Genomic DNA, 26582 nt, shown 5'->3' with positions numbered 1-26582 from the left:
TGGCTTATTACTTTATTATCCTTTTGCAGTTTTCCAACCTTCATTCAGGTGACATTATGCCCATCATAGTGTATAATAATATTATAGTGTCAAGAGGTGAAAGTAAAAATAAGTTAATCTTTTCAATTTTATGATTTTTTTTGCATAAACAATAAACAACCCGCGAGGCCCAAGGAATCTTCTGTATATATCTGTTAGAATTAAAAAGAGTGGGACGGTCTTTTTGTATTCTTCTTATCACTGATTTATATTTTATCCTCCTCATTTTTCAATATCAACTGTTGGTGAATCAATATTATAACAGTCAATGTTTTGAAATATATAGTTTATTCGGCTCATGAAAAAAATGAGCATAATGTCACTTAAAATTCCTCACTAATCTTGATCTATGTAAGACTTTCAAATTTTATGTTTTTAGGCTTTTTTTACCTCAGTGGAGCCCCTTTAATAATAATATAATGTGAATATTACAAAAGAATTTTGTCATATAATAATGTGTTGAACTACTATGTATTGCAATAATATCAACAGCTCTACCTAACAAAGTCTGGATTTCATAATAAAATATATATTTTAGAATAAATACAAATAACTGCATGAGACAAAACAGAAAACGTCACAAAAAACAACTAAAAAGCCCATATAAATTGTTGCACCTTTTACAACTTAAGTGCTAAAAAGATTGCTTTTATGCTTTTAAGGTGCCTCAGGGTATGAATTTATTTTTAGAATTATTCAGATGGTGTCTTTAGTGCAAGTTTGAAAGTTACAAATGAACTGCATACTGTATATTAATTATGTAATTTTGTACTTGGTTGACCTAATAGCGTCCATAAAATACTACTTGCAGTTGCATTCTGAAATTGAAAGGAACTGTTTTTCGAGAAAATTAATCTTGTAAATTAAATGTTCTTGCTTAGAGATACGATGAATTCATAATATACATTTTGTAATTTGAATTGATCTGTTAGTTTATTGATTTCTTATTGATTTTTACAGCATTACTTGCCAAGTGCATTTGATTGTTCACCTTCAGATTTTATTTGAAGCTTTATTACTCTGCAATGTATGATTAATTGATTATTACAAATATGTAGATTGCAGTGATTTTGAGATTATAGTTTTAACCATAGGTCTGCCAACATCAATGGCTCTACCCATAGTAAATTGTCATTATTAAAACCTGTATTTAGTTTATCTGTCCCTCTTGTTTGTCTATTTTTGGACTTGATGTACCCAGCCTTTACTGGCCCCTTAATGACACTTATCTTCAAGGTCAAATGTTCAAATTCCAGAAATTTTTCTACAATTTTATTTTTTTTACAGATTTAGGATAGGGGCCATTTGTTTTCATGAACAAAATTACATATATTCAGTTTATATAATGAAATTATTCGGTTTATGTAATGAAGGTATGCAGTTTATATAATGAAAGTATTCAGTTTATGCAATAAAATTATTCAGTTTATATAATGAAACTATTATTCAGTTAATGTAATGAAATTATTCAGTTAATGTAATAAAATTATTCAGTTCATGTAATGAAATTATTTGGTTTATGTAATGAAATTATTCAGTTTATATAATGAAATTATTCGGTTTATGTTATGAAGGTATTCAGTTTATGTTAATGAAATTGTAGAACTATAGCAATCTTCCATTGTGCCTGAAAAATGTTTTTTTTTAACTACATGTACCTTAAATAGGGGAAGAAGAAGAAAAAGAAGAAGAAGAAGTTACATTTAAAGAAATATTGCCCAGTTTGCAAAGACAATTGTTGTGTTAAACTTGTATTTTCTTGATCTTGTTGCATAATATTTTCTATTTTTGTCTTTTTCAGACATACGACGGTCATCTACCAATAAGGATTAAATCTGTACCCGAAGGAATGGTCGTCCCATATAAAAATGTTCTGTTCACAGTAGAAAATACAGATCCTAAATGCCATTGGCTAACAAATTACTTTGAGGTAAATTGCTTGTGACATTGTTTTTTTCCAGTTATAAATTATGCATGAATTAGTCATAAAAATGGGTTGAATTGGTTTGAAATATAATATGTGAGACAAAAAGTGCATTTTGCTTCAACAGAGGAAGGATATACATGTTTAATTGGCGACGCCGGTGAGCGGCGTCGTCTATTATGGAACGCTTTTTATTTTTGCCTATGGAAGGAGCTGTTATTATTAGCAGTTAATTTCATGTTGTGTTAATTAGTTTTATTTTGATTCGTAAAAATCAAGTAAACAAATGTGTTGTTATATTTGTATTTAATAACTTTATGTAAAAAGCATGTGCATTGTGATATTATTTTCACGAAATTGCTGGTTAAGTTTAACAGCTTGTCCCTTAGTTTTAATGACAATACTAAAACCCGGATTTCGAATATCGTTGTGGTCTAGATTGAGGCCGTATCAGTTCATTCATTCATTTATACATTTTCAAAATTTTCCTACAAGAAGAAAGTTCACCTGCAATTGAGTATAAGGATAGGTAATGGAACTGTTGTAAACGATTATCCTATTGATTTTATCCTTATTACATTTATCTGTTGCGCAGAATGGTTGTTTTTACAAAGTGTACCAGTATCCGGATGTTGAAAGCTATCTGATTTTCTGCAATTACTGCTGACACATGGCCATCTATTTTTTTATGAATACTTTACCATTAATTTGCATGGCTTGATAAAACTGAACCTGCAGCATTTCATAATTTTGCTGTTTAGGGTGTTCTTTTGGGTTTCAGGTTTTCTTTATTGTAAGGGGAAGTAACTCATGTTTACTAAATTATTTGTTCTTTTTCTGTCTATCTTAGGTATTACTTATAATACTATTTTTGTTGTATATAATTCACCAGTTGTAAGGTCATCAAAAGCATGTTAATGTTAATGTTAGGAATTTCATATTTATTTAATATAAACTGGGAATTATTAATGTTATGTGCATACATGTATATCTTAGACAGTAGTATATTGATATGTTGAGACTTATAATTTTTCTGCATTTAAAGAGATACAGTTATGTCATTATTATTAAAGGGATGAGACTTTCATTTAAAGTTATAAATGATAAAACATGTATTGATTGAAAAGGTCCTTAAACTTGGATCAAGCAATATAATTAATAAAGTCTCAAAAAATCATATTCTGAATAGTTATTCTATTTTTTTTCTAACATGTGCATAGTTTGAAAAGGACAGCTTCTGTCTGAAAGGACAGCTTCTGTCTGATCTATTTGTAATGAAGGGACACCGGTCTCAACCTCCAGGTCTCCTGAGTCAACCCGACAACAGACTGTACATAGAGTAGATTGTTACTTACCCTTGAATAAATTTGTGCACTAAATTTATAGTGGGTGATTTGTGCCACATGAAAACCAACATAGTACAAAAAGTAACTGGGCGCCAGATGAAAACATGAAAATACAATCTACCACAAAGTGGTTTGTTTGTTGCATTTTCATGTTTTTTGCCCGGTGCCCTTGATGCAAAATACAAATCAGCCTTCATAAAATTTCTTATGTTGGTCACAGGTTTGAGTTCTGGTCAAGCTCAAAGTTTTTCTCATCCTGTGACTGCATATAAGCATGAGTTCAATTTCCTATGCTCTGTAACATAAGAAATTCACGAACACAAATCGATATAGTGGGGAAATATGTTGTGGTTTAGAACTGTTTCATCATTAAAGAGAAAATGTGTAGCAGGCCGGATAGCTCAGTTGGTCTTCTGAAAGTCATGGGTTCGAGTCATGGTCAGGCAGTTTCAGTCAGGGTTTACAAGTGGTTTTTCAATTGACACATGTTTGATTCATTTAACAGATTGCATTATTTGAAATGGACAAAGGCAGTATTGTATGATACTTTTAGATCTACAAGGGCATTTGATACAGTTGAACACACTATACTGCACATGAAGAAGTTGTTTTTCTTCTTCTTCATGAAACTACAAGCATCTGCCATATATAATGACATTCTTTACATGGTTTAAGTCTTATCTCTGATAGTAGCTGGTTGATGTGGCTGGTACTCATTCTACTACAGTCACTGCTCTGAGTACCTATGCTGTCCCACTGATGTTCATTTTAGGTCCTCTTTTATGTCTAATATATGTCAATTACATGTCTTCAACCCTAAGCAGTAAGCTTTTATTATAATGCACAGGCACGAGTATCAGACCTTGGAAGAAAAAATATGGCCAGATTGATAAAAAAACCTGTGTTCATCTTAAAAGTGTCAACAACCAAAATAAAATGTAAATAATGACCCCCTTTAAAAATATACTTCAAGTTGATAGTATATTTTTAAAGGGGATCATTATTTACATTTTTTTTTTTTGGTTTTTATAAACACAGTTTTTTTTATCAATCTGGTCATCTGGTCATATTTTTTCTTCCCAGGTCCGATACTCGTGCCTGTGATTATATGCTGATGACTCAGGAATCCTTGTGTCTCATAAAATAAATCTGAAGAAATTCTTTCTTATAGCATGAGTCTTATAAGATTGCTTAAGTGACTATAAATTGTCTTTGCATCTTGGCAAGACAGAGTCTATTCTTTTTTGGTTTAAGTTTCAACTTAAACTGGCCCTAGCCTCCAGGTCACATGTAATGGTACTGCTATAAAGTACATATCTTTTGTTAAGTATTTAGGTGCAAATCTGGATCAAATTCTTTTGGCGTCGCCCTTTGATGCTTTGCATCAATGATTTTCTTGTATACATGTATATAATAATTTTTGCATGTATTTTTTGTAAGATATAGTTCCTTTTTGTCCCCTTTATCAGTCTATTCCTTTTTACATAGACCCGAAGTGCTTACAAATTCTTGAGCTTAGCGAAAACAGTCTTGAAGTTGTATTATAATTTCAAGGTCTTCTGCTGGGCTCCAGAATTCACAGTGTAAACAAAAATAGGCAGCAATTTACAACCAAGCCCGGGCATAATACCAAGATTCAAACACAAGAAATCTAGACCTTAGCCTGTACCAACTGAGCTACCAGCTTGTTGATAACTTGTCGATAATACTTTTTTTTTCCCAATTTTAAAAATTAATAATGTCCCATCTCAGTGAAATTGGCGTCATTGTGTGATGCTATTAACTGTTGCTTATTTACTTTGTTGCCTGTTTTATTAACTCTTGTTGCTTGTGTAGTCAATAGTAACTGTTGTTACTACCATTTCATTCAGCCAAGAGTCAAAACTTGTAGAAAAAGAAAGTCAATAGGCAAACACTGTATCGTTGGGCATTTATTCTAGAAAATCTAATATACATGTACAAGTGACCTTACGGAATAGTGAAATACTGGTTTGTACTGTATGGAATTGTCAATGTCCTTGACTAGAAATTCATTGATTTTTGCCTGATTGCAAGAAGTAATTATTGGACTGCACAGGGATGTCTTTGATGTTTGCATGTTCAATTGAAGTGATTTTCCAATTACTGTAGTTCACGGCTTACCTTGATATATACAGACTGTTCCAAAGATATGTGTACGTTGAAATATTTTTACAAAAATATTAAATATATGTACAGTAGAGGATATTCAAGTTTTGTTCTTAAAATACAGGATTTATGTTCATCTAGTGGTATGAAAATAAGTATTTCCAAGTGGCAGTAGCCACAAGTGTAATATGATAATTTTCATATCATAAGATGAAAATAAATCCTGTATTTATTGGAAAAACTTAAATTTTCTGTTTATTATAATTATACACTTTTCATTTTTTTGACATTTTAATTTGAAATATTCGTAACCCCTTACATTTTGTGTTTTGGCTAAATTTATTAGAAAGTAGTCTGGAAAGACACCAGTGAAAATACGGAAAATAATATGTTTCACTGCAGTGAAAAATAAATTTTTACAATGAAAATCGGAAAAATGAAAAAGCGCATTTTATTTCATCAATATTATTCAATATTTCAGTCAAAAGTGTATAATAAAGAATGGTCTTTACCTACTCTAATCGTTGTTAAGTTCAAGGGAAAATGATATTAACCCTGACCATAATGCTGAATTTCTTAAATGGATTATATTCTCATGCTTAATATTTCAAATAGACCTGTCCATCTTTTGAACTCATCGATTGAAGGGAAAATTTCAAAATATGAACTAACCATTCACTATTCAGTCAGTTCATTTTTAGCTCACCTGAGCTTGCTCAGGGTGAGCTTTTAGGATCGGTGAATGTCCGTCGTACGTCCACAATTGCTTGTGAACATTCTAGCGGTCGCATTTTTGCCTCAATCATCATCAAACTTGGTCAGGATGCTTATCTAGTTGAAAGCTCGGATGAGTTCGAACATGGCTCATCTCGGATGAAAAACTAGGTCACAAGACCTAAAAATAGAAAAACCTTGTGAACACTCTAGAGGTCACATTTTTGACCCAATCATCATCAAACTTGGTCAGGATGTTTGTCTAGGTGATAGCTCGGATGAGTTCGAACATGGGTCATCTCGGATGAAAAAGTAGGTCACAGGAGCTAAAAATAGAAAAACCTTGTTAACACTCTAGTGGTCACAATTTTGACTCAGTTGTCATCAAACTTAGTCAGGAAAATTGTCTAGGTCATTGCTGGGAATAAATCGAACATGGGACATCTCGGATGAAAAACTAGGTCACAGGAGCTAAAAATAGAAAAATCTTGTTAACACTCTAGTGGCTACTGTTTTGATCCAAGTATCCTGGAAATTGGTCTGAAAGTTTGTTTTGATGATTTCTAAGTCAAGTTTGAATATGTGTCACCTGGGTAAAAAACTAGGTCACACCGCCCAAATATGAAAAAACCTTGTTAACATTCTAGTGGTCACATTTTCGACTCAATTATCATCAAACTTGGTCAGGATGCTTGTCTAGGTAATTGCTTGGATGAGTTCAAAATCCCATGTGAAACTAGGTCACTGGAGCTAAAAATAGAAAAATCTTGTTAACACTCTAGTTGCTACTGTTTTGATCCAAGTATCCTGGAAATTGGTCGCACTGCTCAAATATGGGTAATCCTTGTTAACACTGTAGTGGTCACATTTTTGACTCACCTGTCATGAGACTTGGTCAGAATGCTTGTCTAGGTAATTGTTTGGATGAGTTTGATAAGTCAGGTGAGCGATCTAGGGCCATCATGGCCCTCTATTAATGTTTGAAATTATCCCTAATGCTGAAGAATGGTTTTGTCCAGATTTAAAGATGCACACAAAGATGTTTTTAGAATAACCTTTGTAAAGTACTCCTTTGAGGTCTAAAAGCTTTAAAAACATTAAATTTGAATTTCATACATAGATCAGCTGGGACACTCAGGTATGCAAGAGATGATCAAGAAATTTATTCAGAAATAAGCTGAAAAACGTATTTTTGTGCTCTTCTGAGTTCCATTTTAACCTCAGTAAAAGTCCCTTTAATATTGAGATTTTCTTTTTCTGCTTTGTTTAGACATGTACCATTATCTGCCCCTTTAATTAGGTACTAAAAGTGTTAATGAACAAATACTGAAGGATTTTTATGATTTTTCTATTTTTAGACACTGTTGGTTCAGGTCTGGTACCCGATGACCGTTGCCACCAACTCTAGGTACCAGAAAGAGATCATTGCCAAATACCTTGACGAAACTGCTGAAACTCTCGATAAACTGCCATTTATGTTACATGACTTTGGTTTCAGAGGATCGTCTTCTGTAGAGGTATATACATGAATTATGAATAGTATTTATATGATATTTTATTTATACATCGGATATATATTTAAATAAAATTGTTTAGTTGTATCTGATTTTAATTAAGTGTAATTCTTTACATTTTCGACAAGCTTTGGAATGCATTCATTTTAAAAATTCATTTCGTTTATAATACATTTTCTAGGAGTCACAGGTATTTCTAAAAGCACAGGTTTGATTTTACAGTTTACAAATTTAACTTGGTTTAAACACAGATTCAGTCTGACCATAGTAGGCAATGTCAGTAGGTAATGACACTTATGTTCATACTTTTGTAACTTACTAGGTTACTAATATATGTAGAGGGAGAGCATGGGATTAGTATTAAAGTATTCGAGGGGTCGCTGGTTGAATCCTCAGGCATAACAAAATTTTTCCTTTATGTCACCTCGGACATCCAGACTAATGATCATTCATCTCTCACAACTGATTCAAAAATTATGTATATATTTCAGTCTGCAGGTATCGGAGGGTGTTCACATTTAGTAAACTTTATGGGAACAGATACCATAGCTGGGATAACTACCGCCAGAAGATATTACGGTTGTGACATCGCTGGATTCTCTATACCAGCTGCTGAACACAGGTTTCTTACCCTTTCTTACCCTTTAACCTGCTACAACTGTGTAATGGATTTGTCCAGTTTTGAATTTGGAACAGTCCATTCAGTCTTAAATGGATGTTTCCATCTTTCATTCTGGACTAAACCATTTATCATTTAAGGGAAGTTTTATAATATGTATTGAATGAGAATAACAAACTGTGTAGATTATCATCAGATGGGACAGATGTGCTGGTTGACCTTTGTCTGCACTGATTAAGTTGGTAGAATCAGTTGCCTCCAGCAGGCTAAAAAATTTATGGGATTTTAATATCAATACTGTATAATTTAAAGAGCTACTATTTAGAGTTGAGCTGGGTCTAAGGTTATAAAGAAATTCCCTGAGCTCAAACTCAGATCTGAAGTATTTGATTGGTCAGAAACTGCTTCAGAATACTCACTGACCAATGAAAATCCTGAAATTTAAGACAGAACTCAGGCCTCATGGCTATATCCCTGGCCTGAGGGGATATGCTAGCTGGGTGGCTTATTATAAAGCTATTAACTAATAAGCTCTACGACTAGCTCTGTTTGATGTCTTGGTGAGGTATTATGCCTAAATTTTTCTCTGTGATATTTCAGTGAGACAGTGTCAAGTGCCACTAGAATATACCTTAGTTTATATTACTGACAGAAAATTGATCAACCTGTTGAAAACTATCATTTGTTCTGTAATAAATTTTTATATTATAAATGAGATTCTAAATCAGCACTCAATCTGATTGTATTTGAGCACTTAATGCAGTTATATATCAGCACTAAATATGATTGTATTACAGCACTAGTTGTATTGTATTTCAGCACTAAATGTGATTGTATTTGAGCACTTAATGCAGTTATATATCAGCACTAAATATTTTTGTATTTGAGCACTTAATGCAGTTATATATCAGCACTAAATATGATTGTATTACAGCACTAGTTGTATTGTATTTCAGCACTAAATGTGATTGTATTTGAGCACTTAATGCAGTTATATATCAGCACTAAATATTTTTGTATTTGAGCACTTAATGCAGTTATATATTAGCACTAAATGTGATTGTTTTACAGCACTATTTATGTTGCATTTCAGCACTAAATATGATTGTTTTACAGCACTAGTTGTATTGTATTTCAGCACTATTACTACTTGGGGTAAAGATGGTGAAGTTGAAGCATTCCGCAATATGTTGACAAGATTTCCTGATGGTTTGGTAGCCTGTGTAAGCGACAGTTACAACATTTGGGATGCCTGTGAGAAAGTTTGGGGAGGTAAACTGAAGAGCCTAGTTGAACAGCGAAAAAATGGTTCCCTGGTGGTGCGCCCCGATTCTGGTGACCCTCCAACAGTTGTTGTTCAGGTAAGCACTAATTATTGAAAAATGATTTTGGGAATCCCTATTACATCTTTATTTTGATAAAATTTATGAATATATTTAGGACTTTAATGAGACAAAACTTGCATTGCAGTGATTGCCTACTGATAAAAAATTATTCAACCGGCACTTTTTATTAATGTACAAGATTGCTGGTTATCATTTTGATATTGAAAATTCTTAAATGATAGACACTTGGAAGGAGGATAAAATAGTCTACCATGAGCTAAACCTAAATTGAGAGCATTTAGAATTTACAAAATCATTACTTTTGAAGGTTTTGACATTTGAGCCGTCACAAAACCAACATAGTGGGTTTGCGACCAGCATGGATCCAGACTAGCCTGCACATCCGCGCAGTCTGATCAGGATCCATGCTGTTCGCTATCAGTTTCTCTACTTGTAATAGAGTTTGTAAGCGAACAGCATGGATCCTGATCAGACTGCACAGAGGCACAGGCTGGTCTGGATCCATGCTGGTCGCAAACCCATTATGTTGGTTTTGTCATGACACAGCTCATTTATAGACACATTTTTCAAACCACTTTGCTCTCACTGCTGTTGGTTCAAACCTTAGCAGGGACTTTTGGATTCTTTAATGTGAGGAAGCTATCCAGCTAGGTAACGGAATGGTAGTGGTTCTACTCAGGTGCCTGTTCATGCCTGAAATAATGCAAGGTAGGGCACCTTCCAGGGGTCTTCTTCCACCAGTAAAGCTGAGATTTGCCATATATGATGTGATTTAAAACCTAAAAAAAAAACAACAAATATTTTGAATTTACAGCATTTTGGCTTTAAATGCTTTTTTAAAAATCATTGACTTTACTTGATAGGTTTTGTCATATATTTTTCTTTACTTTGTATTGTATCAAAATAATTTTGCAGGTTTTAGATATACTAGCGAAATGTTTTGGAAAGTCGCTGAACAAGAAGGGGTACTATTTATTGCCGCCATATATTCGTGTGATACAAGGAGACGGGATAAGTTACGAGACTTTGGGAGCTATCTTAGAGAACATGAAAATAAATAAATGGAGTGCAGAGAATCTTGCCTTTGGAAGTGGTGGAGCATTGCTGCAGAGATTGGATAGGGATACACAGAAATGTGCTTTTAAATGCAGTTACGCAGTGTGTAATGGAAAAGAGGTATAGTATACTTAAGAAATTATATATCCCAAACTTATTTTATCGCTGAATAAAATCACTGTTTGGAGTTTGGATGCGAAGAATTGTATCACGAGGATGTAGCCCAAATGATGTAATGATGGGCATCCGAACAACAAACTGATTTTATCAAGTTATAAAATCACCAATTTGGATATAATATTTCCATTCTAACACAACATCAACAAATAAATGCTGCCGTACCTGATATTAAGCTAAATTGCGCCTGATTTCTTTCCTTACTTATTTTCTGCGCTTCATATTATGTGGTTACGTCACAGTATAATGAACATCTCACATGAGTTAACAGTGTTGATTGTTAACAGTGATTTTATTGCATAATAACACACTTTCGGTTCTTCTATGTTCAATAGGGAAAAAAACTTAAGGTTGTGTTAGAATTTTGGATTATTTTGATATGAAGATATTCTTCACCTGCCATAGCCTTTCGCCAATAATTTCCCAACATTTTATTTAGAAACTTTCCATTTCTCACTTCCTATAGATAGCTGCAATAGTGTTATTGATTTGAAGATAGTGAAAAAATATCTAAGTACTGTAACTCTTACTTAATTGTTAAAGAAGTCTTGCAATAGAATGAAGAGTTGCTTCCCTGTAGAAAAAATACAAATTAGAGATGTGTCAGGCTCTCTTTATGATGCTTCTTGATAAAAAATATAAAAAAATTGGTGTCTGTTTTTACAAAAAGAAATAAATTATTCTATCCAGTATAGAATTAAATATTCTGTATTATTCAAATAGGTGAACGTCTACAAAGCTCCAATTACTGATCCTGGTAAGAAGAGTAAGAAAGGACGTCTGACATTAGAGAAGACGAAGGATGGAAATTTCGTCACTGTAGAAGAAGGGGCAGGGGATGTCAAAAAGGTATTGTGTAGACATCCATTGTAAAACTTTGTATATAAATAAATTAAAATAACTTATAAAGTGGTTACCCTGGTAAAATAATTGTAGAGGGGTCCATACTTGTCATTTGGGTCAGTAGGTCAAAGGTCAAGGTCGGCTTTATGTGGGTTGACATTGTTTCCTTGTTCTAACTGCACATTTATGAGATTTAAAAGGGGGGCCCCGGTTTGCATGTAAGATCTTTTTGTTAACAATATAATTGTTTAATAAATCAAAATATTAGCATGTTAGTTAAGATTGATAATTGTTTTTTTTTATTCTTTTCCAGGATATTCTAGAAACTGTATTTGAGAATGGTAAATTGTTAAAAGACTTCTCATTTGATGAAGTTAGAGCTAACGCCGAGATTGACCTAGTTAACCAGAGAAAGAAAGAAAAGTCTGACAGTCAATAACCAGCTATATAATGATGCCTCGATGGCTTGATAATAACATCGCACTCATGCAGAGGTCAACAGATTGTATGCCAGAAATTGAGAATAAGTTATGAATGAATATAGAAAACTACTATCTTCAAACATGTCCTGTTCAATGTGAAACAATATCAAAACATATCACTTTTGGATGCAAAATTTTCAATGCTTTTAGAACAAGTACAACAAAAGGGAAAACTTTTTACCCTTTCAGGATGAAATTCTTAAGTTAGATTTCTGATAATAATTTCTATTTAAATACATATATATTGTTACTGTTGCTTTTTTATGCTTTTATGAACTTTGAAAAATATGGTATACATCTCGAAGAGATCTAGATAATGTTACTGTTTGTGGTGTCTAAAATTCATGTACGTACTATACTGTAAAATAAGTAATTTTTGTGGTGCCAAAATTTTGTTAAATCAACATTTTTGGTTAATTGACAAGGTCAAATATTGGCAAATTTCTACTTTCAGTTCAGTTAAATTAATATGAAATATAAATACCTATCAAACACTAATATGAAACATAAATACCTATCAACACTTTTTTTGCAACTTCAGTTTGTGAATTTAGCAAATTTTAATCCCTTACGAAAATTTCTTATTTTACCATATCGGCAAGTTAAGTAAAAAATATCTTTGTTCAGGTTAAAAAGCAAAATTAATGTCTTCAAAATAATGAAGTAATTACAATTCAAAATTAAAGAGTTGTTACAAATGTTTCAGAGAATAATAAGGAAAAAATGTTTGTTTCTTATTATAGTAACACGTGAATAGTAATTGTAGTATAAAGAATTTTATTGTATGAATAAACTTGTATGAATAATCTAGTACTGCTATGATACTGATAAGTATACAGACATTTACAGATTGTTGTACATGTCAGTTTGTTGTTATGGTATGTAGAAAACATGTTGTAATATTTTTTATTTTTTTTTGAAAATAATTTACTTGAACAGTGAGTAAAAAATTCAGTTATTGTTATTAACAAGAGCCAATGTTATATAAATTGAATTTGACAACCAGTCTAAAATTCTAGCAGCTGATTGGCTAATTTTTGAATTTTGAATTGAAATTGGCCAATAGTAGAGCTGCATTAAGAGACTGGTTTCCAAGTTTAGTTTTGCAGTCTTGCAGCAAGCTTTTTTTATGAAGATCTCTTTCAGGACCAACTACATTAGAGCACCATGCCTTTGTGAGTATGAGTAAATGCTTATGAATCATAAATTGTTTTGTTTTCTTTACAAAAGAAAGCCATATATTTATAAATTTATGTACATGTATTATGATATATTTTCAAACGCATATATGTGTAATTCTTTTCATTGTACGGACTTGTGGTTTTGCACTTCCTTGGAGATTCTGCTACTATCAGGGACAGAGATAAGAATTTGTCATTTTTACTTTGATAACAGTTGTTACAATTTAAATAATGTAACAATTTAAATAAATTTCTCTATTCATCTTTAAGATGTAAAGATGGCAAATTGTTTGTAATAAAAGCCTTCAGTGAAGAAAGACCAATAAAATGAAAATCTGTCAATATTGCTTAACATTTAAGGTTCTATTTTGCTGAACGAATGAGAAAACTTGCCTGTTTTTAGACAATTTTGTAATCCAGGTGTCACTTGTTTTAATCCTGGCGCTAGGCAAAATTTCTTCATAGCAATTGATCTGGGACATTGATTCACTCACACCACTGATTAAGAAATCATTTGGCATTTGTATGCTGTCACTTGCGGAGAAATTTGCAATTTCTGGTCAGTTATCCGGGAAAGCCAATTAGGCGAACCACGGCCAAGATAAACAAAAAGATGTTGAAATTGGCGTGAAAATCAGGCAAACAAACAAAACAAAAGTGTAAATAGACACAATATTTTCTAATTTTTTCTCCTGGTTGCCATAACAAATTTTAAATTACGGTTATGAAGCAGCCTCAATCAAGGATAGACACCATATTTTCCTATTCTTTTTTCCTATTCTTTTCTACTGATTGCCATAACCACTTTTATTACAATTCAAAGCAGCGTCGATCAAGGTTTTAAATTCGAAGTAGTTTTATTTTGTTAAGCATATTTGTGGTGAAAAGTGTATTTTTGTATATTTGCTCTAAAGTCCTCCTACCATTGCATTGAAAATTCCCTGCCATTGTTATCATTCTACACTTTGAACATTGTCAGATAGATATTGCTGGATGTAGCAGTATGTCTCCAGATGTGTGTAAAATAAATCTTCCAAAAAATCACTTCTGAGAAAAATATTATTTACAGTCTAAAGAAATGTCAATCTAATTAAAATCATATCTATAATTGTTGCTCCACTACACTTCACTAAGAGTAACGGAGCAAAAAACGATGATCTGATTTTAATGAGATTTAAGAAATGTTTGAGAAATATTCAAAATTCAGGCAAAACTTTGACTGTATTATCTAAAATATTCAACAGAATTTTGTATTTTTATCACAAGATTTTTTCCTGTCACTAATGTCCCGACACACATCTGGAGTTGTGTTGTTTCACGTCTTTTTATCATATGCTCAAAATATGGCAGCACCCTGTAGTTCACATGTCCAAACCTTGCAATATGCCATTATAGATATTATATTGCCCCCTTTTAATCATAAACTGTACATTTATATATCACTTGCATGTGTGTATACACGCCATTAGTACGATGCCTGAAGAAAATGTTTTCATTCTTACATTACCAATTACCATGAAAAAAATTGAACATCTAGAAAGTAAAATGTAAAGGCTTTATAGCTTAAATATTACATTGTTTTAAATCGTTAGATGTTAATTTAAACCTTTTTTACTTGGTTTAAAGGGTCTTTTTTAGGTGGATTATTTATATACAGTAGAAATTCTATGTGTCCAACTTTGATTAGAAGATTTGTTTTGTTATGCCTTTTGTAACTCACTGGTAAATGTTGATGGCGTGAGATTTTGTCATTGAATTGAGACGAAGGCCTGATGTCTCAAAGTTTTAAGCAAGTCCCTTCAACTTCGACTTAACAAAGTTCTACTTCATATGTTATGTTAGTTATCTACTTTATGTTTACTTATTATCTTAGTTATGAGAATCTTTTTTTTTTTAACTACTTTACCTGAAATACATTTATAGCACAGTTAAAGGCACATTATGCCTCAGAAACCAATTATTTTTACCTCTTTAGTAAGAGCAATCTTGAATTTTGTAAAGGTTTTAGAGAATGTTAAATGCTTGTTACCTGAAGAAATTAGTGATAAATGCGAAATAATTTGTCAATAAAGTAGCAAAATGTAAGCAAAGTAGTATTTTGACTTCCGTTCAAAAATACTAAATCACTAAAATGTACTTTTTACCATAACAACAGATAAAAAGTTCACCAAAATTAAAAGGCTTTTTGAGAAATAGAAATAAAAGAATTTCGGAGGCATAATTGGCCTTTAATTGATTTTAAAGGTTAAATAACTTCTGAAATTTGTCCAAGTATAACATTCCTGAAATGTGGATCATTTTATTTTACAACTTTTGTGTTTAAAGTTGTGAAACTAGCCTCCTTCTGAAGTAGAAAATTATTCATGAATGGGTGAAGACTTGGTTATTTTTGGATATATTTTACTCAAATTTTTATTGTAAGTTTAAAAAGGAAAGAACTGTTACTGCGAAAGTAAAGAACATAAATTTTTATGGTAAAGAAAATTTACTAAGAAAGCAAGGAAAATTTACTATTAAAGTAAAGAAAATTAACTAATATGTGAAGAATATTATGAAAACAATTAAAATTAACAATGAAAATGAAAACATTAACTAAAATTTGACAGTAAATATATTAACTAACATTAAATATTAAAGTAAAGAAAAAAAACTATGCAGAGTTTTTTGTTTGTTTTTTTTGTTTTGTCAATATATATATTTTGTTTATCCTTCAGTTGACTATCAGATAATCTGGAAGGGCTGGTGTGCAGGAATATATTGTTGTTTTGAATATACATGTATATTTTAGTTCTATCAACAAACATAGCCGTATTTCTTAGCCACAGAAATAGTATTCTTCCATCCTCTAATTAATATGATAGTCTATTTATTGTATATATTTGGTAATTTATAGTAATATATATATGTGTGTGTATTTTAATAACTGATCACATTAAAGGCACATTGTGCCTGTAAAATAAAATTTAATTCATTTTTCCTAGTTGGAAAGGGCAAGTATGTGTTAATGATGTTTAAAAAAAAAAATTGAAAAGTGTACAAAATTGTACATGTACCACTTCATGGAATATATATTTAAAGTATATCGGATGTGACTTAATTGTTTAAGTTCAGTTTAAAGTGCTTAGAACAGTTCTATTATGTTTGTAAGGAGTTTATGTCCTTAAATAATATAAAAGTTTAATGTATTTCCATTTGTTATAAAGAATAGATAGATGTATAAATATTTGTGTTATATTTGTCTGAATACTTGCCTTTATATATGTAATTGGTTAGAGAAAGTTATGACAAAAGTACACATTCTATTCTATGTATTTGCACATTTTGTAACCAGAATTAACTGTTGGCCAAAAGAATCTGTCTGTCAACATTTTTTATGTATTAGAATAAAAGGGTGGGATATAATTTTTTTTGTTAAAGGGACATCACTGAGGTTTTTGATGTGACATGACTGGAATTACTGTTTTTGAGATCAATTTTCCTTTTGATGTAGATCAAAACCAAAAACTTATGTGCAAAATTTCAGAACATTTACTCACTCCGTTTTTTCCAGAATGATATTCTTATTATGAAAAATGACCTAAAATTGAAAAGCATTGCAATGCTTTTCACTCAAATTGGGCTTAGAAAAACACAACAATACGATTTTCAATTTATTTCTTAGTATTTTTCTTATTAACTTTTGCATTTCTGTCTGTTTTAAGTACCCCAGCTGATCTGTGTAAGAAATTGAAATTGTATGCTTTTATGCTTTTGAACCTCAGTGGAGTACCTTTAAGAACATTTGTGTTAAAAAAATAGTTTGAACTCCTGAAACATATGTATATGATGTTGTAAAATTTTAGGGATATGGAAATAGGAGTATTCTGAATGTTGAAACAAACAGTTTCTTTTTGCCTTTAAGTTAAATTTCAAAATATTTTGAACATGTATTTTATTTTATTTTTTCTCTATTTTCATACACATTTTTATAATATTTTTTCCTATTTTTTATACAATTTACTCTCATTATTGTATGATATATGTTTACTGAACTGTTTTGTTAACATGTTATGACATACCTTTAAAGAAGTACACTTTTAGTTAAAATCTTCAAAAAATCAAATTGAAGAAAAATATATGTATAGCCTAGAAAAAAATATCTAAATGTTCAAAAATCTACCTTTTACTGACACAGTTATATTTTTCTTGCAAGAATTTGGTCTAATTTCTTAGGGTAGCCAGTGCATTGGGCTATGTTAAAATACTTCAATTGTACAACATTTTACATTTGCGGACAATTTTCATAAAGTTCCATTGAAATTAACAGAAATATGGGAGTGGGCTCCTTTAAAAGTACAGATGTGACACTTTGGTATCCTATTTAGGCTCTTGAAGTCTTTATTTTATTTCATAAGTTCTTACAACTCCATTTAAGTGCAGAAAAGTGAATATGATGCTTTTGATTTTTGGAAACCAACATTGGTATGCTTGCCACTAATATTTTGTCAGCACTGCCTTAAATCAGTTAAATAGTTAGAAAATGTTTTATTATTATTTTCAGTGGCCTATGGTGTAATATAGATTCATTATATAGGATACTCACATTTTCCGTCTCTCAGTTTGTTAGGCGATTACCTCTATGCTAATAAAATTAATCTTATTAACTGGTATGTCTACTTGTTTTTTTCCTTCTTTTGCATAAGATTGACTTTTCAGATGTTGCTAATAATAGTCACAAAATTTTTGACTTTGCTAGCTCTTTTGGAGTTGAATGCCAAAGACAGAGGTTTTTAAATAATATATATTTTTAGCTGTACTTTTTTTTTTTGAAAACAAAAATATAGAGATATTGTTACAGTCAATGGGGGCATTGCCTTTGCCGTTGCTGTCCGCAAACTTTAAACTTGATCATAACTTTTTAAGTTCCTAGTGTATTGACTTCATACTTGGCCACAACAACCCTTTGGACAAGACATTTAAGTGGACCACACTAACCTTAACCTTCATTTATAAATGACCTTGATCTTCAAGATTAAATGTCTAAATTTTGCTTGATTTTTGCAGATATTTGTTATTAGTGGCTATAGCTTTGTTGCTTTGGAATGGACTGCCTTCAAACTTGAACAGAATAGACTTTTAAGTTCAGCTGACAGGCCTTGACCTTCACTCATAAATGACCGTGTCAAAGTATTTAATTTTTCATATTTTTGCTGTAACTGGCTATACTTTGATATGACTTCATATTAAGACATAACATTCTGTAGGACATGACCTTCATGTATATCAAACTCAAAATGATCTTTTCTCATTTATGATATTGACCTTGAAGGTTAAATTCTTGAAATATCACTGATTTTTGCTATTATTGACTGTACCTTTGAAAATTATAAGTTGATTATGGTCACACTTGAACAAAACATCCTTTTGGATAAGATCTTATTCACTGCCCTTCTAGTCAGTGAGATCTATCTACTTGCAAAGTTTTAAGTTGATATCTTTTAAAGATCTGAAGTTATGTCCCGGAAATGTTTAAAATGTAAAAATTAACAATGGCAATAACTCCAAGATTATGGAAGGATGGGTTATCGTCTGATGCACCACATTTCTACTATTTCAGATCTATCTACCTACAAAATTTCAAGTTGATATCTCTTGTTCATTCTAAGTTATGTCCCGCACAAGAAATTTGCAACGGACCGACCACCAGCTGACTCTAGTGTACTGAAACAGTTTGTTTGTTGGGGTATAATTATTGCCATTGGGTCAAAATTGGTCCCTCCCCAAGGAGTCATGGCTTTTACTTATATAGTTTCTATGCAAAAAAACTTCTTGAAAACGGTAAGGGTTATATGTTAGATATTACGCATAAAACAAAGTATGGTGGACCGCGACAAAAATAACTAGTGTCAAAATTATCATCACCCCGGGGAACATAGATTATCCTTATATATGACTTCTCATAGCAACCAGTGACTTTCAATAGCAACCATTGTCTTCTACAGTAACAAGTGACTAACCATAGCAACCAATGACTTATATTGAAACCATTGACTTTCCAAGGCAACCATAAGCCCCTTTAGCAACCACTGACTTTCCATAGCAACCAGTACCTGTCCATGGCAACCATTGACTTACCAAATCAATCAGTGACCAATAATGCAACAGTGACTTTCCATAGCAACCAGTGACTTCCATAGCAACCACTTCTTTCCATAAAAACCATATAAACCAGTGACACATAGCTTCAGTACTTCTTTTACTTTATGCAATGCTCACAAAGGCGCATAAAAGGGCGTTGTTCCGATGATTATAATTTTCGGTTTAAAATAGTGCTGAACAAGGGCAACATTGTCGCAATATACGCCCATCACAGAAGCTTTTGAGTTGTGGGCATTAACGATAAGCATATAGGAGATATTCTCTGGGAAATATCCAGAAAATATCGATATATTGTCATCTCTAGTGATTTTTTTATCTGAATTTTGATCCCTATGTGTGAACTTGACTTTAGCCGCAGGGACCTAAATTTTGCATGCGACACTCCGCCTCACAATAGTGAACATTTGTGCCAAGTTATATTGCAATCCCTCTATGCATGTAGAAATATTAACCTGAATTACATGTTTCACACCAGTAGTCATGATAATGACCATTTGTGTTTCAATCCCTTAATAAATGATGACTAAATGGTCCCAGTACACATTTTCATATTTTTATTTACCCCTATGTGTGACCTTGGCTGCAGGGACCTAAATTTTGCACGCGACAGCTTGCCTCACAATAGTGAACATCTGTGTCAAGTTAAATAGAAATCTATACATATAGAAGAGCGTTTTTCTATGACCTCTAAGTGTGACCTTGACCTTTGACCTAGAGGCCTTGTTCATGTGCAGGACACGGCTTCTAACAGTGGTGAACATTTATATGAAGTTTCATTAGAATCCCTCCATATGTGTAGGAGATAACCTCTGGACAAATCTTTATATTTTATGTATAGAATATCGACCGAGTACGAGGTCTTTCTTATTAGGAAAGACCTGGTCACGAATTTCATGTGCGTAGCGCTCGAGGTGTTTCATGAAATTCGTGACCAGATCTTTCCAAAACAGAAAGAACGATGTACGAGGTCGATATTCAACTTACACACCGTAAATCTATATTGGCTTGAGCAATGGCTGATTCGAAGCATTTGATCTAATTCACAAATATTATTTTTAACACAACGCATTTACAGGTAAGCTTTTATCAACGTTCTCCTTTAAAACAATACATGTATATTTTTTGCATTTTACTTTGCTTCTTCCTTTAAAATATTAATCAAAAAAGCTTAATGTGCAATTTGTCAATAATAAAGTGAATAGGTCTGTAATGGTAGGTATGTTAAAGAATGAATAATTATGTTGATCGTATTTCAGATTCTAGGACATTATCGCCTGTCAGTTGCCCCCACCCCCACCCGGTCGTTTGCCCCTTTTTGCTGTTGTCACTTGTCACTAGTCAGTATAGACTTTATATAGGCTCCATTTTCTTTATCCATAACACTGCTATCTTTATCATAATCGTATTTTGCCATTTTTGCCGGAACAACATCATCGTCAGAGTGTTCACACTTCAGTGATTCTTGTTCAGGACACCAACGCTTTACATGATTTTGAAGATCATGCACGTATTCAAACATCACCCCACAGTCGTCACAAGCTGACATTTTTTCGTTTACTGAAAAGTCTAGTTTTGGTTCTGTAAGACGTTCCTGATTTCCCTCTGAATTATTGTCTCTAATATGCTCTGGAATATACGTCCGCACAGATTGAATGTCTTCTTTTGAATGATGGTTTTGATCAGCTGTACCTTCTTTTATACAAAATATATTAGTCCGCATGCGCATTGATTCCTGAGTTGTTGGTTTTAAGTCTGGTAGTAAATATCCATATCACGGGGGTGGAACCTCATATGTATCTCAAAAATGAGCATCGGTAAAAATAATATGTGAATTTCCGCTGCACCAGATGTGAAGCATAACATCAGATGTGACTGTAAAAATAGGACAATCGCAGGGTTAGTTTTAATCTATTTAATCATTTATATATAATTCAATCCATTTTTTAAGAAAATCGAAACGTGATTCTACCCTCCTGACTCTCCTCTGTATTTCCTATTTTTGTTTTGTATTTCTATATCAGTCTTCATTGAGATATTCTTTCCGTCGTGGGTTCTGGTGTGTCCAAAACATGCAATGTGAATGAAGAAAATGTTACTAAACGGACTCAAAAACAGGGATTTAACGAAATGTCACTACAGACCGATGCTGAACATTCAGACAAATCCTGATTTAAACATTTATTGAGATTTGGCTACAAAAGAAGGGAATCGCAGCTCAAAATTGCATTTGAGCTCAATATGTGCTGAAAAGATCCATATGTGCATAATATAAAAATAGCAACATAATTACACATCAATTCCGTAAAGCAATCTATAATTTATTCTATTGTGTATCATTCTGTAATAAAAACATTATTATCCGAAATAGACACATTTTCACGAGACGAGCTTGAATAACATAGTATTTATATAGAAAGAGATAAAAGACATTCTGCATACGAACGGTTTTGAAAATACGTAGATATGGTGGGAATGCCTTGCTTATTTTGATTTATTGACGTCATGTGTACTACAATCATTCCCTGTTTATGTCGTCATGCATTAATTAATTCACTAATTATTCACTCGACTGCACTGTCTGCTTAAATGGGGAGTAATGTGAAGGGTGTTTGAATTTGTTATGACGCTGTAAGAAATTAGTGACAAACTTTTTGAAAAAGATCAAAGAAACTTTGCATATTTACTTTCCACATCAAGGAACGTCCTCGCATAATATTTACATGGTTCACTTCATGCCCATAGTCGCAATCATGGGCCAATGGCTTTTTGACCTAATTTATGCCTGCTCGGTAACTGATATAAATTTAAACATCCATCTTTTGACATGCCATTCAAATGCTGATGAAACGGCGGTTAGCGTAATACTTGCGCGTCCCAATTATTTATTAATTATTTCTGTGTCTTTGGTCATCCAACCAATCAGGAACACCCAACATACCTCTGATTGGCTCATATGGTGTGGGGTTTACAATATCGGTCATTGACACGTTGCATAAACAGTAACCGAGGTTCCGAGTGGGGACTTAACTTTATGAAGAGAAGCCGCTTATAAACTGAAATTTTAAGTTTATCAAAATTCTCGTTCCTGTTTATCATGCGATAAAACAGTTAATATAATATATCAAACTCGACAATTATGTAGAAATATCATGGCCTGGGCCGGCATCTCGGGTTTTCCTTACAGTCTCGGGTTTTCCTTACAGACAATGTTCCCGGCCCATATTCTGTAAAGAAAAACCTTCGATGTTGCACCAGGCCATGCTATTTACACATAACAGTATGTCGCTATAACTATAACTTGTTGAATATAGTCTGATTTTATTGACCTGTCAATTATGCATACATTATAGAACTCATTTAAATATTCGATCCCACTTCGGTTTGGTCCGTGTAGTTTACGAGAATTAATGTGGAGTATATTAGTCATGGATTGAAAGTCACGCCAGCTTAATGTGAAGGTTTTCGTTAATTCACAATAGTACAGTCGGTTAAGAGAATGCCTGATAATTTAGAGGTCTGTGGTTCGATCCTTGCTGTTGCCATTGTTTTAGTACTCTGTCTTTATTTTTGCCGTATATTTTAATGGAACAGTTTGTAGTGTGTTTTACAGCATTGAAAAGACATTTATTGATTTAAATCCGTTTTAATTTTAAACATGAATTCTTAAAACATGTTATTTAAAAAGAATATAGATATAACAAAATTAAGTAAAACATAATAAAACAAAACGAACAACATAAAATAATCATATATAGCTCCAATATTGTTGAAAGTATTAATAAGAAAATAAAAACATAGACCTCCGCGGTCTCGAACTTAAAACACGTGTGGCATTTAGAGTATAAGCTCGTGCTTTACCCTATTGCGCTATAACGCTGAGTACACTTTGTTGAGAGATACAAATTAAATTAAATTCCATCGTACAGCGTACATCTCACGGAACTTACCGAAAATCTACCGAAGATTAATATACTGTGTGCATCGACTGTGTAATCAGTATGTAATTGACAGGTTAATAAAACCAAACAATATTAAAGTGATAGAAATATTTATGAATGTAAACATTATTATAGAAACATATTATATGACACGATAGCTTTACAAAGTTCAATACTTTCTGTTTGGTTTGTCCAAGTTACATATCCTTTGTAAGTGAATTGTTTATCATACGAGTAATATCCGCTCTGCGTCAACATTTTCATGTTCTCGGGCCTTTTAGTATTTCTAATGCTAGCATAAGCTAGTGAGCCATGTCATTGTGGTGATAAAACACACTAATGTTACAATTGAACTTTCAGCCAAAGCTTCGAAACCTAAAGTGTTTCTATACATTGGCTAGTTAATGATTATAATTATGAAGTGGTCCGTAGTTTTGTAGATGGTTTTTACATTACTTATGGATCTCTTCAGCACATATGGAGCTCAAATGCAATTTTGAGCAGCGCTTCCTGCGTTTGTAGCCAAATCTCAATAAATGTTTAAAATAGGATTTGTCTTAATGTTAAGCATCGGCCTCCAGTGACATTTCGTTAAATCTCTGTTTTTTGAGTCCGTTTAGTAACATTTTCTTCATTCACATTGCATGTTTTGGACACACCAGAACTCACGATGGAAAGAATATCTCAATGAAGACTGCATAGAAATACAAAACAAAAATGGGTGATAAAGAGGAGAGTCAGGAGGGTAGAATCACATTTCGATTTTCTTAAAAGATGGATTGATTTTAAAAAATGTTTAAAAAGATGAAAACTTACCCTGCTATTGACCTATTTTTACAGTCACATCTGATGTTATGCTTCACATCTGGTGCAGCGGAAATTCAAATATTATTTTTACCGATGCTCATTTTTGAGATACATATGGGGTTCCACCCCCGTGCATATGGCTGACTAACGACACTGTCAAAATATCTTAGCACTTCTTTAAAATTAACGGGATACATCTGTCTTGCAAGAGTTGCAATAGGTTGTTTGTCTACCGGGTGATTGAATAAAACCAAGTAATGACATTTTCTGCGCTGTGTCGGGTTCTTACTAAAATCCAAATGTGAAGGTACTCATTTGATGAACTCTACTTTTGGTATTACAGTTTTCTTGATTACATCGTAGAGCGGTCGCCACCTTTTATACAACCAAATGATTCTTTGCGGTGCCGGTTGTATTTTATAAAAGCCTGCTCTAGTAACTGAACCAGTAAGAAAGTTTTACCTGAAAACATAACACAAAAGCATAAAAAAATATTTGATACACCATACGTGTACACAATTCAATTTTGTGCGTTAAAATATTTAGAAAGGATAATAAATAAATAAATAAATAAATAAATAAATAAATAAATAAACATACGTACCACTGAATGTGGGCCCCGATACCATACATGTAAAGGGATGTTGAAACTTGAACTCTTGCTGCTGCTGCTGCTGCTGCTGCTACTGCTGGAGTGTATGCATGCTGTAGTTCTGCTCTGTATAAGTCTCAATGCTGCTGCTGCTGCTGCTGCTGCTGCTGCTGCTGCTGCTGGAACATATACTCTAATTTTGGATGTTTTGTTTTGTAATGTCTTCTTAAGTCCTGTTCCCAGACGTAGTTTTTCTCACATAAATGACACTGGTAAGTCATTTTGACGATGTTAACAGGTCCATGGTTCTGAGTGAAATGATTTGAGTTGACACTAAACCGCTATTATACGTAGATATTTAGAGATCCTGTAAGTCACTCTCCTTTATCCATCTGTTGAATTTCCTTGGGTATCCCAACCATTTAACTAACACCTCAGTCAGTCCATTTGTTCTTCGTCGCTTTAATACTTTTTCTACTTTGAAAATATCATCACGACTTTTCTGCACATTTTGTAGTTCACTGGAATAAAATGTCCCTTCCACTGAATCTCCGTCATAATCCACAACTTTGTATATTGCAATTCCTTGACGCAGATATCTCCTTTTTATAATGAAAATTTCTTCTGCCATTTTTGCTGGTAATCTTGCTGAAATGTACGTCTGTTGCTTGAAAGTCTGACAAAGTCACTAACTTTGAATTTGAATGGCTTTGATCGTTGATGCTTTCTTTTCTTGCTCTGTGGTTTTAAAGAAACGACATAAAACCGCTTCCATATGGTGGCTTCATTGTTTGCAGTGACTTCATTTGGTGATTTCCCGCTCAAAGAAGAATGCGGTCTTGAGTTGTAGTTCCTGACTAAATCGGGTAAAATACCAAAATAATTGTATGTACATTTATGCGTGAAATATCTGTACATCAACGACTTCAAACTACGTATCAATCTCTCGGCATAGTTAGCGTGTGTTATATTATGAGTGACGAAGTGATGGATTCCTTGTTTGTTGAGAAATGATCTCACCCATCTGTTTTTCCATTCGCTACCTGGATCTGTTCTCACTTCTTTCGGCTTGCGTCCTGACTGTAATATCTCCTCTTTAAAGCCATCTATTATAGAATCATGTTGTTTATTATTCAGTGGAACCACCCATGCATAACGAGAAAAAACGTCAATGGCAACGAATAAATAAATACATTTTCTTTTGCTAAACTGGATACATCTGCCAGGTCAATGTCCCAAAGAAAATCTAGGCCTTGTGATATTACTTTTCTTGACGCAGTGGTCTAGCTCTGTAAACTGTAAGCATCCACATTCTACAACTATTGTCTTATAGCGTTAATACCAACGTTGTATTTACCCTCCTTCTTCAAGAATTTGTAAATTTTTTCAGGTCCTGCATAACTTATAGGACTGTTCAAGTCAAAGTAAATATTTTGCAAGTGATCTTTCCAACTCATTTTCATAAAATGACACGATATTAACTATGCACTCGCATTATATGAGGATAAAGTTACACTCCTTATAGACCTTTCTATCTTAAACGGACTTCGTAAACGGACTTCGTAATACGGAATAATTAGGGGACTTTCTCAAAACATAAATGCGCGGAAAATAAGATAAAATTATCAGCACGCTAAAAATCGAATACAGCGGCATATGTACATGTATATGTTTGTTATAGTATTCCTATCAACACATTAAAGATGGAGCCAATATAACCATAATTTATATGACCACAA

General features: G+C 32.8%; 1 protein-coding gene across 1 annotated transcript in view; it reads left to right on the top strand.

Moving 5' to 3' along the window:
- LOC132720979 (nicotinamide phosphoribosyltransferase-like) overlaps positions 1–18016 on the top strand; it is a 30596-nt gene extending 12580 nt beyond the window's left edge. The window contains exons 3-9 of the mRNA XM_060705225.1: positions 1841–1969; positions 7509–7667; positions 8156–8286; positions 9422–9644; positions 10545–10805; positions 11586–11711; positions 12019–18016. Coding sequence (XP_060561208.1) covers positions 1841–1969; positions 7509–7667; positions 8156–8286; positions 9422–9644; positions 10545–10805; positions 11586–11711; positions 12019–12144 — 1155 coding nt within the window. The 3' untranslated portion in view covers positions 12145–18016. The remainder of the gene's footprint in view (positions 1–1840; positions 1970–7508; positions 7668–8155; positions 8287–9421; positions 9645–10544; positions 10806–11585; positions 11712–12018) is intronic.
- The last annotated feature ends 8566 nt before the right edge of the window (positions 18017–26582 follow it).

The sequence above is a fragment of the Ruditapes philippinarum genome, unplaced genomic scaffold (genome assembly GCF_026571515.1).
Source record: "Ruditapes philippinarum isolate M1 unplaced genomic scaffold, ASM2657151v2 ctg5593_1_1_1_1, whole genome shotgun sequence".
Lineage (NCBI taxonomy): Eukaryota > Metazoa > Mollusca > Bivalvia > Venerida > Veneridae > Ruditapes > Ruditapes philippinarum.
This window is presented reverse-complemented; position numbering and strand designations above follow the sequence as displayed.